This window comes from Psammomys obesus, unplaced genomic scaffold (genome assembly GCF_907164565.1).
Source record: "Psammomys obesus unplaced genomic scaffold, mPsaObe1.curated_primary_1811, whole genome shotgun sequence".
Lineage (NCBI taxonomy): Eukaryota > Metazoa > Chordata > Mammalia > Rodentia > Muridae > Psammomys > Psammomys obesus.
The window spans coordinates 25,696,297-25,715,580 of NW_026592890.1; the positions used below are offsets into that span (position 1 = coordinate 25,696,297).

At 36.8% G+C, this 19,284-nt stretch overlaps 1 protein-coding gene across 5 annotated transcripts in view; it reads right to left on the reverse strand.

Moving 5' to 3' along the window:
- The window catches only part of Rev3l (REV3 like, DNA directed polymerase zeta catalytic subunit), a 135,692-nt gene that overhangs the window by 50,569 nt on the left and 65,839 nt on the right, over positions 1 to 19,284 (reverse strand). For all 5 annotated transcript variants that reach the window (XM_055615881.1, XM_055615880.1, XM_055615883.1 and 2 more), the window contains exons 10-13: positions 16,670 to 16,789; positions 10,537 to 10,774; positions 7,512 to 7,648; positions 2,749 to 6,883 (exon numbers count right to left, since the gene is read on the reverse strand). In XM_055615881.1, the coding sequence (XP_055471856.1) occupies positions 2,749 to 6,883; positions 7,512 to 7,648; positions 10,537 to 10,774; positions 16,670 to 16,789 (4,630 nt within the window). The remainder of the gene's footprint in view (positions 1 to 2,748; positions 6,884 to 7,511; positions 7,649 to 10,536; positions 10,775 to 16,669; positions 16,790 to 19,284) is intronic.

Genomic DNA, 19,284 nt, shown 5'->3' on the forward strand with positions numbered 1-19,284 from the left:
TTTCTTCACAGGTCTTTACAAAGTTAATTTCTTTAAAAAAGAATCACCAATTCAAAATAAAGAAAAAAATTAAAAAAAAATTTAGTGTCCTATGACACAAACTCACCAAAATCCCTATCCCTATCAATCTCTGTGTATATTTGGATGTATGTTTTCATATGGATGAGTTAATGTATGTGGAGGCCAGAGGATGACATAGTTGCCCTCCACCTTATTTATGTGAGACAGTAACTCAAATTCAAGTGTAAGCTTACCACTTTGATTAGCTGGATAGCAAATGAGCTACAGATCTGCGTGTCTGGCCTCCCTGGTGCTCGGGTTATAGACAAGAACCATCATGCTCAGATTTCTCAAGAATGCTATGAATCTAAACTCAGGTCCCCATGCTTATGGAATAGGAACTTCAGTAGTTCATCAATCTCTCCAGCCACTTACTGTTAATTTTAAATAATGTTCTACTGTGAACATCCATAGATTAGAAACAATGGAGTAGTTATCATTTATTTCTCCATAGCCTCTTTCTATATCTCCTATTACCTACAGTAGTTTAGCAAAGCCAGTCAATTCAAACAAGGCTTTGTATTTATTTTAAGATTTACTATTGGGCTTGTGGGATGGCTCAGTGGTTAGCACTGTCTGCTCTTTCAGAGGTCCTGAGTTCAAGTCCCAGCAACGACATTGTGGCTCACAACCATCTATAATGAGATCTGGTGCCTCTTCTGGCCTGCTGGCTCACATGCAAGCGGAATACTGTATAAATAATAAATCTTTTTAAAAAAGATTTACTTATTAATTTACTATTTATACAGTATTCTGCCTGCATGTGAGCCAGTACACCAGAAGAGGGCACGAGATCTCTCAATATTAAAATTAAAACTTTTAATATAAAAAAAAAGCATATACTTGCTAGTGGTATACCTTGAGGCCTTGGGCTCAATGTCCAGTATTAAACAAAATCTCCATCTACACAGCTGAGGTAAACTGTTATAAATCCATTCTCTCAGGTTCCTAAGTTTGATGTAAATGTAAGAACTTTGGAACTGGCAAAACACAAAATGAACCACCTAATTCCACCAATGTTTGGGCTGGTATGTTTGCATGGATAATTAGTAATTCAAAGATAGACTAGTTTAGTTTCTGTGTAGCTGTGTGTACGTGTAAATGTGGAGGTCTGAGGACAGGCTTTTGGATGTTGTTCCTCACATGTCATACTCTCTCACTGATTTGAAAGTCACCAACTAGGATAGGCTGGTTGGTCAGCAAGCCTCTATGTTTACCGGTACTCATCTCTATAGATTTGCAATACCACCATTTCTGCTTTGTTTTTGTTATTTTTTAAAACAAACAAATAAACCACCCATCCACCTACCCACCATGGGTCCAGGTGATTGGATTCATGTCCTCAAGCACTTTACCAATTGATTTATCTCCACAGTCCCAAACACTTGGATTACATCATATATTACAGAACTATTCAATCATTGCTAAATAAGGCAGTAACAATGATTCTCACTTTACTCTTTGCTGCATGGCTCTATTATCTTGCTGAAAATACTGAATGAAAGAAATGATAAGGGGAAACCAAACTCTATTCACACCTTATAAAAAAAATCAGCACTATTAATATGACTAAAGATGCTGAAACAAATGAGAAATGATTTATGATAGAAACACCAAAAACTAACATTCATTTACAATCATAAAGTAGTCTATCTGTGCTCAATGTTAACATTAGGGTCTTGAGTGGTCCCCAAATGTCCATAGTCCCTGGCTTGGGATTTTGGGAGTTGCCTGAAACTTTAGGTGGGATTTAGTGAAAGGTCTTTAGAATGTAGGCACTGGCCTCTTCTTTTCAGTCCTAACCATTAGGTGAGCAGTTCTGTTCTGCCAGACATGTCCAAGTTGAGGTGCAGCCTTGCCTAGACCAAGCTGATCGTGGACTGGAATCTCTGAACTGTGAGTCCAATCAAATTTCTTTTCTTTATAAACTGGGTTGTATCCAGTATTTCTCACAATGAATGAAAGCAGATGAACACATATATCAGAAACAAAACAAAAAACTTTAGACCTGAGTTTATTCCCTGGGACCCACAAGGTGAAAGGCAGGAATTGGGTCCTCTGACTTACATACTTGTGAAAATGCACATGCTCATGTTCACACACACAAACACACACACACACACACAGTATATAAAAATATTTAAGAAAGCTTAATGATTAAAACTTCCATTAAAAAAAAAAAAAAAAAAAAAAAAGGTCATTGAGGGTCTATCCCAGGGAAGAGTATTTGCCTATGATGTGAGGTCCTTGGATTCAGTTCCCAGCAATGAATTCTATCTCTCCCCACTTGCTTCTCTCTCTCTCCCCCTCCCTCCCTCCGTCTCTCTCACACACACAAACACACAGAGATCTTTCATCCTGTCCCCCCTTCCCACCCCATCCTATAATACATTTAGGTATTTTGATGTTCTTTTAAATTTTGCATCATGTCAACGTGAGCCTTTGCTCCTCTAAATCCTTAATGACACGGAGTTAAGTACTAGTAAATTAGAGTTTAAGAATCGTCAACTTAATTTCTCTAGGTACAGCTTTCGAGTTTGTGAATGTTCAGTGTATAATTATAAATAATTTTCTTCATTGTTCTTAAAAATGCAGTATCACAGCTAGAAAACTAGCAATCAGTTATGAAATGTTACAGAAATAAAAATTATTCAAAGTGAGCCAAGGGGGAAAATTAATTCTGATTACCTGGGCTTTTCTGGAACATCAGAAGGATTGCTGCAAAATGGTTCCTGATAAATAGTTTCTGAAAGATCATGATCCAGCAAAGTTGCCACAATTTCTTCCCTACTTGGTGGGGACATAAGTGGTTTCAGAATGTGAGCGGTCCGAGGAGGAAAGCTGCCATTTTTAGATTGTAGGGGAGAACTGGCAGACCTTGGTGAACTATCAGGAGTTGGTGTCAACACATCATTGTTTCTTGAAACATACAGCTCTAAATCTTCAGAAGCTGCATCCACAAGTTCCCCATCAGGGGAGGACAGGATGGTAGTAAAAGAGGTGTTAGCTGTGTCAAGAGACTGCTCCATTTCTTTTCGGGTATGAGCTTGAACCCAGTCTGAACTGCTTGTCTGTGGGAGACTGAGAAACACTTCTTTGCTCACCGAACTCCTACTCAGTCTGGATTTTTCATTTCGACAACTCTCTACTTGCTGGACACAGAAAGACTCCATTATTGAATTAGAATGAGATGTCAGAGGATGAAAGCTATTTTTCCACTGGTTGTGTCGATGATTTTCATTGTTATCCATAGATGATTTCTCAAAAAGTTCAGGGTTTAAAGTACTGGATCGAATCCATGGGCTTGAGTCAGAGACATGATGCTTTTCCTCGCTACAACTCTGTTTGTCATGACTTAAAAGTTCATTCTTTTCTATAGCTTGTCCTGGGAAAAGATCCTGAACAGCATCGCTTAGAAACTTCTGAGGCAAATTCTGATCCGCTGGAACAAACTGACTACCAGAGTAAAAGCTACAAAATCCAGTCTGACCAATTGTGTTAATATCAAAATTATAATTATGTTCAGGAGACAGACTATCTTCAAGCGAATAACAACTTTCAAAACCTGGATCTGAGAAAAGGATGGGACTATCACCTGAAGGGGAGTTCTCCAAGTGGCCAGACGTCTGTAGGTTCAGAGGATCTACTTTCAGACGTCTGGGGGTTTGTTCCTTAGGTTTTGTTCTTCTGGGAGTTCGAGGTTTTCTCGGTGATGTCGCCAGTCGTGTTCGTTTATTTGCTTTCTTATGCTCAACAGAAACAGAAATATTCTTATCTGGCTGATTACTAGAAGCTGAGTCTTGTATGACATTTGTACTTTGTGCTTTCTGCTGTCTTTTTTGTAACAATTCTTTTAGAACAGCTAGCCCAGATTGTCCTTCACCAAATACTGAAGGTGGTGACACATTTTGATTTTTACATTGAGACAGTGCTTTGGTTTGTGAAATTGCTTCTGACAGTGATCTTTGTTTTACCTTTTCAGGCTTAAAATTTGACATATCTAAAATAAAGCCCCTCTGTTTCTGCTCCCATGCTATTTGTTTGATGGGACTTCTCAAAGAAGTTACAAAACTATTAGGTGTCTGGCTTTCCTCAGAAGCTGCATTTCCTGGAGAACAAATTTCACTGTGTTTTGACTGTTCTGACATACACACAATCTGCTGCTGACTGTCTTTGCAGTGCAAAAAATTAGGGGCAGAGACCTGTTCTGGCTTTGATTCTAGGGAACTGTGGTACTCATTTGACTTTCCAATAGATGACATACAGTTTTTCTGTATATTTGAACTCTCCTCTGTCTTTGGAGACATAATACCTGAAGATATCTGTGTACTCTGTGCTACCTGAGACAAATGGTTGGAAAGGTCAAATATACTTTTTTGAATCAAGGTTGTTTCCTTTCGAGTAAACATAGAACTTTGATTATGAGATCTCTGAATATTAATTTTTGAGATTCCAGGTCCTATAGAACTATAAACAGAAGAATGTGAATCATCTCGTGAACTGGGGAATGTCTGCAAATCCAAAGACTTCTTGCTTTCTAAGAAAGAGGAAAAGCAGTTAGACAGCCGCTGTTGTATATTAAGCCCGGTGGGTTGGGAAGTGGGAAGTGGATGATCCACAGCAGGGCCAGCCTGTGACACCTCTTTCTGTTTAGGAAGCGTCTGAGCACCAGAACCACTCGTGGTCTCAGACATGCTCTGGTGGTTCAGTGTGAGCTCAGCCTCAGCGTGTGGTTTTATCTTTTCATCCGTAGGTGTTACGTGCTTTCTGGATGTACCTTTCTCATTCACTCTTTGTTTCTGCTTTGCTCTTGGTTTCTTTTTTCCATCATCTACAAGTTTATTTGTGTGGTTTCGTTTGTTTCTTTTTTTAGTGACTACAGAGGGATTAGCAAGTCTTGCTTTTGTCTTCTTAACCTGTGCTCTTGCTCGACCAGGTCTTCCTATCCGAGGATTAACAGTCTTAGTACTATGCCCACTAGGACCCTTAAAAAGCATTGATTCCTTTTCTGCAGCAGCCATAATTTCTTCAGCTCTTGGGTCTGTGGGAGACCAGCAGCGAGGTGGAGAGGAGTTGATAGGACTTGTGCTTCTCTCAGAAAGAAAACCTAGCTTTGACATAACATCACTATAATTCAAGTCACAGTCTTCGGTTTCAGCAATGTAAGATGGTGAGGGAGGAGAAAGAATAGCATGTGTCCGCTTCCTTCTGAAAGATAAAGTTCTTTTAATATTTTCACTATTTGTTCTTTGTTGCTTACCAGGTTTTTTCTTAGCAGATTTGTGTTTTGACTTTCTTCTGTGACTCTTCTTTGGTGTTAGTGGATAAATGGGATATTTGGTTGCGGGGGAGTCAGGAACTTTTGGCCAAAAATCCTTCAAAGGTGCAAGCTTCTTATAAAGTTCCATTTTTTCCTCAGTTAAAATTACTTGTTTTTCTTTAGAGTCTATTTTACCTAGCTTCACAAGCATATTTTTTCTCCCTCTAAATCTATTAATAATAATATACTTTATAATGACAGGGGGCAGCTTTTTAGACATTTTTCTTCGTTTTCGGGACTTGAGAGTTCCATCTAGATTTTCACCAATTTCTATGGGATGAGGTAGGCTAATTTTTGAGTTGTGTGTTACAAAACTTGACTCACTGTCTTCAGTTTCATAATTCACCTTGCGTTTGGCTCTCAGTGTATATTTATTTCCATATAGTCCAAAAGACTGTTCAGTTTCTAAAGATCCATCTCCAAAATGACAGTCTATAAAATTTTCTGTAGATGTTTTACTTTCAAATGTCCCATGAGTAGCTTTAATCAATTCACTACTCAATACACTGGCCTTCTCAGAAGTACTACTGTAATTATTATTATGAGTACAACTGTCTTTTGTGGTTCCAGTATCACTACTTTTGGTAGAACTTTCCTGAAGACCTATTAATTTCTTTTTGTTAAATTTTAAGCGGGAAGATTTATTGCCAGGTTGTAGTTTATATGTGACAGGAGATAGTTTCTGTGGTCTAGTGAGACAATTAGAAAGAACAACACTGGGAAAAAACATATAATGTGCTGCTTGCTGGCTGAGACTTGGCTTTTCCATTTTATGCTCTTGGAATTCTTCATATCTGATTTTAAGTTTATTTAGTCCACTCTCATCAGTGATGCTATCGAGAGAATGTAGCACAGTTCTATTCTCCCCTGAACACGACAGCATGTCACAACTTTCAGTTAATGAAGAGGGAAATATACTGTTTCCCTTTTCATTTCCTTCAGAGGACACTTTATTTTTTGAATGACTTAAGTCAGCAAAGTTGAAAGAGTTTTTTCCCAAGGTATTCTCACTAGTGTGACGGTTCACATGTATGAAGGAGGTATCCTTCTCAGTCTTTCTCATGTTTGCATACTTTCTACTTGGTACTTGTCTTGTAACAGATGGAATATCTTCTTCATAATCAAAAACACTACTTTCACAGGAAGATACTGGCAAGGATTTATCTTTCTTACAAATCTCTTTATGAGAATTATCCGAATGAACAGCACTGCTTAAAGATCCAGAGTATTTCATGGAGTAAGTACTTTCATTTGTAAAAGTGACTGAATTATCTCGACCTCTTTCTGTATTGTTTGGTTGTGAAAGGTCTTCAATTAAATCATCTTTGTTTAAAACATGGGAAGAAAGGGCACTTGTGTGTTTACACTGAAAGGTAATCTTAGCAGAAGATGGGGGTTCTAAAGTAGCAGCATCTTTGTGAAAGATGGAGGGTCTTACTGATAGCTTGCTTGTTGCAATCACAGAAGAGTGGGTTCTAGAATTTTCATTGTTTAATGGATTGTCTGGAATCAGAGAAAGAAAGAGTTTATTTACTCATTCACAGTATCAATTTCCTAAGGAAATTATATTAAGTTATATATATATATATATATTAAGTTATTATATTAAGTTTCTATGTCTGAAACAGTAACCAGACAAAAAGTTTAGCCCTATTAAGACTATACAATGGAGACAATCAAGAGACAATATTAGTCATTATTTTAAACATTTATTCTTTTGATCAGAAAAATGTTATTGTAATTTTAAGAAATATAGGAAAATACTACCATATTTAAGTTTTTTCATAAAATAATGTCCTTCCTGTTATTATCTGAAATATGGTTAGCATATTTCTCAGTTTCTTGTGCTACTTGAATAATATAATAAACTGATTAAGGTTTACAGATCTTCAACCAAGCAACTCACAAATAATCCTACCCTCTTGAGAATAAAGAATTGCACAGCTACATTTTTCTTAAAAACAAAGACAAAACATAGTTGTATCACTTATAGACAAAACACAATATATAGTCATTTAAATTAGTCACTCAAAGACAAAACACAGTAATGTCACACACACACACACAAACACACACACGAACATTTTTAGTCACTAATTAACCAAATACATAAACAGATTCACTTTCTTACCACTATTTTCATCTGCAGTTCCATCTAACTGAGGTATAGAGAGATTGGCAAAAAGCAAACTACTGTCACTCCACTCCATTTCTTCTTCTGAAGATGAATCATCATCAGAACTTCTGTGGGCATTTCTGCACAGTGACCTAGTGAATATGAAAATCCATTGTTGGGTATGGCCATTAGAAAACGATACACCTGGGGCTGGGAAGACGGCTCAGCAGCCAAACACTCTGACTCTAGGCTCAGTCCCAGCACCCACATTGTGGCTCACAACTGTCTGTAACTCCGGTTTCAGGGCACCTGACAGCCTCTTCTATTTTCTGTGGGCAACACATACATGTGATGTACAGACACACATGCAGGCAAACACTCAGACACATAAAGGTAAATCTTAAAAAGAAAATGGTGCATCGGAGGTGCATAATCAAATCAGATTATGATAATAAAACAATACAAAGATATAACAATAGCATTTTAAGAAACCGGGTTATTTTGCTTTATTAACATGTACTGCTATGGGACCTGCAAAAAGTTATTGTAAACAGGATTTATAATCTCATTCATTTGAAGTTGAAGGCATTATATATTTTTATTTGTTTGTTTTTGAGATAGAGCTTCCCTAGCTCTGCCGGAACTCACTATGTAGACCAGGCTAGCCTCAATCTCAGAAACCCACCTGCCTCTGCCTCCTGAGTGCTGAGATTAAAGGTCTGTGCCATCACTGCCCAGCATGTAATTCTTACATTATAGCCACAACATACTAGACTACCCCATCTAGTCATGGCCTTCCTCATAGTCTCCACTTTAATGTTATCCGTGGGTATGATATACACAAAAATAACAAATGAGAATTAGATGACTTCTGAAAAGGTAGCATCCTAACATATTTTTAGGTATTCATAAATGAATCACTAAATTCTGAAATGAAAAACAGGAAGGGTAAGATAGGGCATTCAAATTGGGGCTAGAGAGAAAGTAGCAGTGACCTAATAAGAGCTAGAAGACAATATGGTTACTGAGTTGATTTTGCAATAGCTACAAAGCAAGGTTATGTTTACATTAGTCTGATACTTTCACTTCCATCTAGATGCTTTTCTTTCCATACCCAACTTCTCCCCTCTGGCCTCAACTGCTTGAAAATATCTCTTTATTATATACAAGACAGTCTCTCCTTTAAGTCTTTTACAAATCATAGTTCTTCATAAAGTCTAAAATCACCTTTAATTGCTGAAAGAAATATTACATCAGGCATCTCATGTTCTCGTCCAACCTTCTGTATGTTGTAAAAATCTAATTTTTAGGAACTCTGATGTAATCTCTGTTTTCATGTTCTCTGCATCAAAAGCTTGATGTCTTATAGGATAACTCTTCTATCATTATCAGCTCTGTTAGTAGCTAACTGCTTTTTGGTATCACACATGAATATTCATGCTTTATCCTCTATAATCAGAGTGAACAGATACACCATTTTCTACATATCAATCTTCAATATATAAATGTTTATTGATTTTTACTTAATTAGATCAAATATTCTCTATTCAAATGTTCTTTAAAAATGACAGTGTTCACAGATCTTTCCAATCTTCTATTTCCCTTTATTTTCTCAGTCTTCTTAAACTATGATACACATTGCAAAACCTAGCACTTAATACACATTTTAACAAATTTCTTTCTATGTTTCTATTATCCAATTTCTCTCTAGTATGGTTATGAAATGTTTGAGTTTCAGAGGCAGACTCAAACTAATCAAGCTCACAGAGGCTGATTAGAAAACCACAATGCCATCTGCAATGGCTAATCTTAGTTGCCAACCGGAGTGGATGTGGAATTGCATCTCTGGCCTGTCTGGTGAAGGATTTTCCTGATCAGATTACTTAGAGCAGGAAGTCCCACTCTAAATATAGGCAACACCCTCTGGTGGCAGCCCAGATCAAAGGACATGGAGGAAGGAAACTTGCTTTTTGCCTGCTTGCTCACTGTTTTTCACATGTCCTTCCATCCCATTACTGTGGCATTCCTTCACCAATATCAGAAACAACTCTTTGAAATTCCAGTGTAGACTGAAGAGCACCAGCTGTCCAGGAATCTTCCTGGACTTCAACAATGAACAGGGCCTGCTGAGACATCAGCCTCACAGATTCTTGGCTTCTACACTATAAGACAGTCATTGTTGTCTTACATCCTGTAAGCCAATATAATAGATGCCCCTTTAATATATAATATATATTATATATTATATATACTAATTATAAAAATATATTCCTGCTATCATTTCTACTCCTTTAGAGAACCCTGCCTAATACATCAGCTTTTTGTTTGTTTGTTTTTGTTTTGTCTTTTGAGACATAAGGTCTTATTCTGTGGTCCTAGCTGGCTTGGAACTAACTGTGTAGACCAGGCTGCCTCTAAATCACCAAAACCCACTTACCTTTGCCTCATGAGTGCTGGGATTAAAGGCATGCACCATCATACCCAGTTCTTCCTGACTGATCTTAAAAGCAAACCAGCGTAACAGTGTTTGCTTTTAAGACTATTTATTTTGAGATAAGGTCTCACTATGTAGCCTTGGCTGGTGTTAAAGGCATGTTTTACCTGGCCAGCTATTTGTTTATGTTTAATATTTAATTCCCTCAGTCTAATCAGACCTGAAAAGTCACTTCTTATTTTCAGGCTGACCCTGTATAGTACGTAGTTAGATCCATTAGCAGTTATTCTCGGAGGGAATTACTCTTTCCAAGTTCTGTGGAAAGGAGGAACTTCAACTTTACCCATTTGTTTCTCACATGTGCCAATACTGTATATAAACAGATGGTGTCTAGGCTCGATTTTTTAAAATGTAGTAGAACATGATATTGCTTGGAATATTAAAAATATGCGACATGAAAAAAGTCATTATTTAAAAGGGATTTTTTTAAAGTAAATTTAGTTCACAAGGTATTTTATATTACGAATTATAACAAACAGTTTACTAAAGTACTGCAGTGACAAAAGTATTTATTAGAGTAACTGAAATAACTTAAAAAAAAATCACCTCTTTTTGGCACAATGTTCTTCAATATCATTGTCCCATCTCTGGGACATCACCAAACTAAGCTCCATTTCCTCTTTTTCAATCTGTGGTGCATTTTCTTCATCATCACTGTTTTGGGGGTTTTGAGAGTCTCCAAAGGAGTGACATGGTAATGGCATCCTATTCTTTTCTCCTTGGTATCCGTCACTTTCCAAACCAGCAAGAAGATGTACCAGCGCTGCATCAGGACTACTGTCCACTATAAAACAAGCAAATAAATCACCGACAAACAGCTTACAATTTCTAAATGATCTAACAATTGTGTTCAATTATGAAAAAACACAGCGGATGCTGACACATACTAAAAAGAATAACTGGTCCAAAGGCTCAGGTGTTAATGGTGTAACATTAACACCTCCCATCAAATGAGTTCCTTAGAACATCTGAACCAGAGGACTTTAATGACTTTATTAAAAAAAAAAAAAAAGAGAGAGATTCTCATTAAATGAGAATTTCTGATGTAGGACCTAGGGATTGGTGTTTTAAAGAATTGTCCAAGCTTACTCAGTATAAGAACACTAAAGAAAGTATGGCCATAAGTGTTCAAAATGAAATGTATTCAAGTCAATGACAGCTAACTAAGTATAAAAAATAGACATGTAAATATCTTATCCTTCACTTTAACTTAACTTTACTTACAGGATAGTCAAAATAAAATCTAGTTGAGATATATAAGACAGTTTTTTTTAAAAAGCTAATACTTTGATTTTTATGAAACTATACTATATATACTATGATTCCTAAAGTTAAAAAGTCACACAGTATCAAGTGTTGACAAGGTTGTGAAGAAACTGGAATCTTCACCTACTGCTGCTGAGCTTGTAAAATATCCTTAATTTCTGGCACACATCTAAGATGCTTTGTAATCATCAAAGTGTGTCTTTTAATATGCTAAATAAATCAGGATGGGTGTTGGCAACCAGACAGAGAAAGGCAGGAGAAGAGTTGATGCTCAGTCCTGTCTACCACCTTCAGGATAATACAGAATAACTGATGGTGACTTAATCAGTTCTGGTCAATTAAGCCATACCTGCTTAGTGAAACATCCACAAAACCAAAAACACCACACATTTTCCTTCATTTGTGGTTCCCAGATTTTACACAGACATGTAAAATCTCTCGTACACACGTACATGTGGATTCGAAAGTAGGAGTAAGTGGTTCTCAACCTTCCTAATGCTGTGACCTTTTAATGCAGCTCCTCATGTTGAGGAGGCCTCCAACCATAAAGTTACTATCACTGCTACTTCATACCTGCAGTCTTGTTACTGTTATGAATTGTAATGTAAATATCTATGTTTTCTGATGGTCTTAGGTGACCCCTGTGACAGGGTTGTTCATGACCTCCAAAGGGGTCATGACCCACAGATTGAGAAAACACTGGTCTAAATGAACTAAGGGGACTTATGGGAGGGGGAGTGAGATGGGGAAAAAAATTCATAGGTACGAGGGAGGATATACTCAATGTACAACATACACATTTCAGAAAGTTTAAAGAAGTAGGTAACAAAAGAGGGAGGTGTGCAAACCCTCAACATGTGTTAGGAGTGAATGTGGAGAGCTTCTGGGTAGACAAACAGGAGATTCCGTGAGACTGGCACAGGTGAACAGGACACGAGAGCCTCTTCTCCCAGCCCTCGCTACACTCACTGATTCTGCCTGTTGGCAGCCACCTTGTCCAAGCCTTTACAGTTCAGTAAGAAATACGCCTGTCCTAGTTCAGTGACCTGCTCAAATTAATGGAGGCTAGGGAAGGGTGTGGAACCCTCACCTGTGCAATCTGCTATAATTCGAGAACAGTCAGGCAGCACCCATTCCAGAACTGGCCGCTTGCTTGGAGTGTGGGAAAATGCCTAGTCATCCAGACATGTCCCGTTTTGACTATTATGGTTAGGAACATAGGTGAAACTGTGTTTATTTCTTTCTCTACAGCCACACTACATAACCCCTTAATTCCACTACCACATGTATATACAAGAAAACTGAAAATATCTTGGTGGTTTTTTTTTTTTTTTACTTTACTTCTGCTGGCTATTTGAGTCAGCATATAAAATAATGGGTTTCATTATATCATTTCCATCTGTGTTTATCACTGTTTTAGTTAGCTTTTCCTTCTCTTTAACTCTCCTCTAAGAGTCCTCCCGAACTCAGTTGGCACACTTTGTTTTCATGATGTGTGTGTGTGTGTGTGTGTACACACACACACACACACACACACACACACACGTATTAATTTTCCTTCTCCATGCATTTGTGCGGTGTGGGTGAGGCCTAAGCTGATGCTGGGAATCTTCCTCAGTTTCTTTTCCACATTAGCTTTTGTGAAAATAAATCATTGAAGTTTTTATATAATGGAATTGATACCAAGAATACATAAAGAATTCAAATGATTAAATACTAAAATATTAGTTAATAACTAGGTAAATAGTTCACAAAGGAGAAATGTAAATGGCCATTAAATATATAAAAATATATTGCAGCAGAACTTTTTTCTTTGAGACAGGTCTTTCTATGTATTCCTAGAACTATGTAGACCAGGTTGGCCTCAAAATCTGTCTGCCTCTACCTCACAAGTACTGAGGTTAAGGGTGTGGGCCACCACTCTTAATCAAGCCTTAATCAAGCCAACAGTTCACTTATAAGGCTAGTCATTAGCTAGCTTACTCCTGGGATCCCTCCTCTGCCTTCTCAGGATATAATTACAAGTGAACTGCCATGATCACCTGGCACTGATGTAAGTCTGGGGATTGGAATTCTACTTGTGTTGCTCACATGGCAAGAACTTTAACCCTATATTCATTATATATATATAAAGAAAAGTTATATATATATTAATATATATTATATAGATAATATATATTATAATATATTATATATTTATATTAATTAATATAATATTATATATAATTAATATATATTATATAGATATTATATAGATATAATATATTAAATATAATATATATATAACTTTTCTTTTGTTTTTTGTGTATTTTGCATGCATGTATGTCAGTACCCAGAGAGAGGGCAGAAGTGGGGATTGGATACTCTGGCACAGGAGTTAAAGACAAATTGCCATTTGGGTGCTGGGAATCAAACCTGGGTCCTCTGGAAGAGCACAACATCACACTGTATGCATATAAACCACATTTTCTTTTTCTATCTGACTATCTGTTGGTTATCCCAATAGTCAGGGACGCAGACAGCTGTTGCATGACAAACTCAAGTCCTTGAATACGTATGTAGGGGAAGTATAGTTGGATTACTGGTAGTTGTGTTTGAGGAACTTCTGTACTATTTTCCATTGTGTATGCACTAATTTATTTTTCCACTTATACTGTGTAAGAGTGTCTTTACCCTTGCACCCATGGAAGTATTTGTTGCTGTTTTATTTCAGTGGTATGTGAGCTCAGGACCTTTCATAAGCCAGGGGGACTCTCTACTCACGAGTCTCTTGTCCTTCCTTCTTTCTCTTCCTGTTTTTAGACAGAGCCTCTGCAGCCCTGCTTCAGCTCCTGAATGTGTGGGATAACTGGCTCAACAGTTCTCTGTTTCCTTGATGACAGAGGTTCTGCCTGGGATGAGATGGAATCTCAGCGTAGTTTTGATTTGAATTTGCCTGATGCCTAAGAATGTTGAACAATTTTTTTCCATATACTTATTGGCCACTTTTATTTCTTCTTTTGAGAACTAATTCATTTGCTTGAATTATTGACTTCTTTTTAAAGATTTCTTTCTATTATATGTGTATAAGTATTAGCATGCATGTGTGTATGTGGCATGCTTGGTGCTCATGAAGGTCAGGAGAGGGTGCCACATATGTGGTAGGGCCCTGCCATGTGAATGCTAGAAACTGAACCCGGGATGCTATAAGAGCAGCAAGTACTCTCAATTGCTGAGCCATCTCTCCAGCCTACCCCTTTTAGTACTTAATTATTTGTGTTGTTTATAAACACAAGTTTATAAATTTTATAAAGTTTACAAGTTTTTAAAGTTTTCAATATCCTTTCAGGTATATGGCTAGCAATGAAGGTATTTCCACAAAAGCTTATTATTGTATAAATAAACATGTCAGTAATATTTATGATCCCACCAAATTGGAAACAATACAAATAAATATCAACTGATAATCAAAATGTGTTGTGATGTAGATGGTAGAAGAAAAAGGAATAAAAGCACTGACATAAGCTATAGCATGAGTGAACTTTGAAAACGATTTGCTAATTAGAAGTGGGCAGAGACAGGAAAATGTTTAAATGATTCCACTTATATGAAATGTCCTGGTTAGGTAAACTTAGTAAAAGAATGTTTGAAAAAGAAGTAATTGTTGTTAATGAGGACATGGAATATTTTTTTTTTTGGGGGGGGGGGGAATGATAAAAATGTTCTGAAATTGGATAATAGCGAAGGTTGCACAATTATAACAATGCACCTCAATAACTTTTTTAAAGGACATTAAAACAGGTCATTGTTTTGTTTTTCCCCCCTCATCTATTACACAAACCTTTTCTTTGTAAAATAAGTCAAGGTAGGAACATATTCTCCATTCACTAAAATAACAAGTTCTATGTTTTCTTTGTTTGAGTTTAAGATTTTAGCTTATGGGCTGGAGAGATGGCTTGGTGGTTGACAGCACATAATTCTCTTGCAGAGAACCTGAGTTTGGTTTCTAGAACCTATTTTAGGCGGCTAACTGCCTGTAAGCATGAGAGGATCTGATGCCCAATTCTGGCTTCCTGGACACCTGTATATAACCCCATCCTGCCAACAAACACATCGCAATTATGTTCACAAATGTAATACAAAATGAAAATATTTGTTTATAGGTTGTTTTGATAATGATCTGCTTCTTAAACCAAAAATTGCAGTTAGTTTCCTTTGGGTTTTTATAACACTTAGATTGTTGGTGGCAATACAAGGCAAAAACATCTACTATTGGTACAGAGTATTTGACTGATGAAGTGAATTAGGGTCTTGCCACTCACACTCCTTTTTCAATTTCTTAAACTTCTCTATGTCCTCTTTTAACTTTTGTTTAAATAACTAGAATGTGTTTTAAAACATTTTGATATATTTAAGATTATAACCTCAAATTAAAATAGTCATGTGTTCCTAGGACAACTTCTTTTTAAAATGTGACCATTTAAAAGTAGAAAAGTTCCTTATGCAAAATATTTTTAATATGAGCATATACAATAATTTTGGGATTGACCATAATCAGTCAGTTAGTGTTCCACCTGGATGAAAATGTGGAAAGGGCATTGGATGGAGCTGGGATCATATCTGATAGTGTGAAAATTTAAAGTGAAGCAGCAGCATAACATTGATGATTCAAAGCACAATGTATAAATGATTTATGGTGATTAAAATTCATTTAAGGTGATACAACATTCAGAAATAACTGTCATGTGCTATGCCACTTCAAACGTAAATTTCCTCACACTACAGCAAAGCATCCATGCTTTTATTAATATGCTTCATCTGGAGTACTATTTTAAAATACATGTGTCTCAGAGCTGGGGAGATGCCTCAGTAGTTAATGTGCTTACTCTGCAAAGTGTAAGGACTAGAGTTTAGAGCCCTAGAAACCAATATGAATACTGGTGGGCAGAGACGGGGATTCCCAGAGCAGGCTGGCTAGCAAGACTGGCTAGCTGTGTCAGTGACCGTGGGTTTGACAGACAGACACTGCTTCAATGAGGAAGGTTGAAGAACAATTAAGGATGGCTCAGACACTGTCCTGGGTTCTCCAGATGCCTGTCTGCACATGCCTGCTTATCCCTGCATATGTCAAAACACATACATATGTATGCATACCACACACATGGAAAATAGAAACAGAAAAATAAAATAGATTTGGTTTACCTCCCAAGCAACATGCTTTCACCAAAAATAGTTGTAAGAAAAAGTTTTCTTTCACAGCTTTTTATAAGGAAAAACTATGCAAAGCCCACAAAACAACTTGATTTAATGTGATGATTAATTTTTATACTCAGTATTTACTAAATGTGAAATGTTTACTTCTTCAAATCAACAGAAAAATAAAAAACCAGAAATGCACTTTGATTGACACATTTACTGTAGCACTGTTACTTACTGAAAACTGGTGTCTCACTCAGTCTTTGAGTCAAAGGCTGAAATGTCTGACTATTTTCCATGAGGTTCAAAATTGCTTCTTCATTAATAACTGCTTCTTCAACTTTATGTTTAGTGTTACCTTAAGATGACAAAGAATACAAAAGCATTAAGGCAATGGCCTAGGTTCTAAAAGCTATCAGCTTACACAATATAGAATTTGTATAAATGGAATAATATAATGTAAATCTACCTTAAAATTTTGTAATTTTAGTGAAATACTAAATAAAAATGCAATAAAAAGCCAAAAGAACATCATCACCAATCACATGTGTTTAAAAAAAAAATAAAACAAAAAAGGAAGCTGGAAATGGTGACACACATCTTTAATCCCAACAGTGGAAAGGCATATGCAGGCAGATCTCCCTGAATTCAGAACCAGTCTGATCTACTCAGTGAGTTCCAGTCTAACTAGAGCTACACAGTCAGACTTCTAACAATAGAAACAAACAAAAAGGCAAAACAACGTGAATTTATTGATCACTAAATATTTATAAACTTCTGCATTTTTATTAAGCCTATACAGTTATATTTTTCTGATGAAAATCAGTAAGTGACACATACAATGTGTTCTTAAGGTTGAGGCAGACCACTACGATATTGGGGAAAGGAGCTGGAGAGTTGCTTCAGCAGTTAAGAGAACAAGCTGCTCATTCAGGAGATCCAACTTTTATTCCCAGCCGCCACATGGCAGCTCACAACCATCTACAAGCCGAGGAAGCGACTCAGTAAGAAGCTTCCCTCCATGGTATACTTGCCCTCACTTTCATCAGTGATGGACTGTTACCTGCAAACATACAATGAAACAAACTGTTCCTTCTCTGAGCTGTTTTGGTCATGGTATTTATGACAACAGCATAAAACAAACTAGAGCACACACCTAAGCCTTAGAATAAATACTTCATAAAAATATTCATTAAAGCAGGATATAAAAGGACTCATAAATCAAGTACAAACCTAAACCATCAAAAAATGTACGTAAACATGACATTTAAAATTGGAGACATGTAAAACACTCAAGAATTAAAAAAAAAAACATAAGGAAGAAATAAGACGGGTAAGATAAGCTAAAAAATGGGAGTTTTCTACACAAAAAACCTTGATAGGGATAAATATTTCTAAAATAACTGAAAGAAGCTTTTTCTTTAAAATCTGTAAAACCTAAGGAACTTCTATATAAGAGAGAACTTGAGAGATGGCTCAGCAGTTATTTCCTAAATGCTCTTGCAATGATCAGAGTTTGGTTCCCAGCAATTACATCAGGCAGCTTACCACCTCTTAGTAATAACTTCGGCTTGAAGGGAGCCAATACCTTACTCTGGTTTCTGTGGGCACCTGTACATATCCCCCCCCCCACACACACACACAAACAAAACTTAAAAAAAAAAAAAAAAAAAAAGCCAGTGACCTAATAGGAAGTGAGTAAAGAACATGGAAATCAATTATTAAATAATCCATATGGCCTTTAATTTGCTTCAGCTTACTGGTAGTCAGACAGCGAAGATTAAAATAATCCCATTTCAAAGAACCACAGTAGCATGCCTTTTCTGTATTTCATTTATAGCTATTATTTGGCACATTCAAGTGTTATCAAGGGTCCTTCTGCCTAAAAACACTACATCTGAAACCAAGTGACTAATCATCAAAACCTTCATTATTCTCTTACCTACCAATTGTACATAAGCTATATATTTTATATGTATCCTAATATCAAACATATCCTGTGGAAAAAAATCTTTTACAAAGCTGTTGAGAGAATAGATATAGATAGCCCTGGACAAAAATGAAAATGACCCAATACTTGTAGAGAAACAGGTAAGAATTAAAGTAACACAGCGGTTTTAAAATGAAGAAACAATGATAAATTTCAAAGTTAAGATACTGATTGTAAAGCTGGATGTGTGGTGCATGCCTTTAATCCCAGCAACTGGGAGGCTGAGGCAGGCAGATCTCCATGTTCAAGGCCAGCCTGATCTACAAAGTTCCACGACAGCAAGGCTACACAAAGAAAGCCTGTCTCGAAAAGCCAAAAACAAACAAACAAATAAAAAGAAATAAAAAATGTTCATGTAAAAAGATGGGAGTCATAGCAGTAATGAGGAAAATAAAAATTAAGCCTCATAAATGGTGGGAACTAGAAAAGATCATCCTGAGTAAGGTAACCCAGAAGCAGAAAAGACACATGGTATATACTCACTCATAAGTGTTTATTAGACATATAATATAGGATAAACATACTAAAATCTATAGTCCTAAAGAAGCTAAACAACAAGGAAGACCCTAGGGAAGTGCTCATTCAGAAGGACAAATGCGATAGGCATTGGAAGCAGGAGAACACAGGGAACAGGACAGGAGCCTACCACAGAGGGCCTCTGACTCTGTAGATTGAGGTATTGAAGCAGAGGCTGAGACTCATAGCCAAACTTTGGGCAGAGGGCATGGAAATTTTATGAAAGAAGGGGGAGATAGAAAGACCTGGAGGAGCTTCAAAAGGAGACCAACAGAGCCAAAACAAACCAACAAAAACAAACAAACAAAACAAAAAAACAAAACTAGGCCCTGGGAACCCTGCAGACT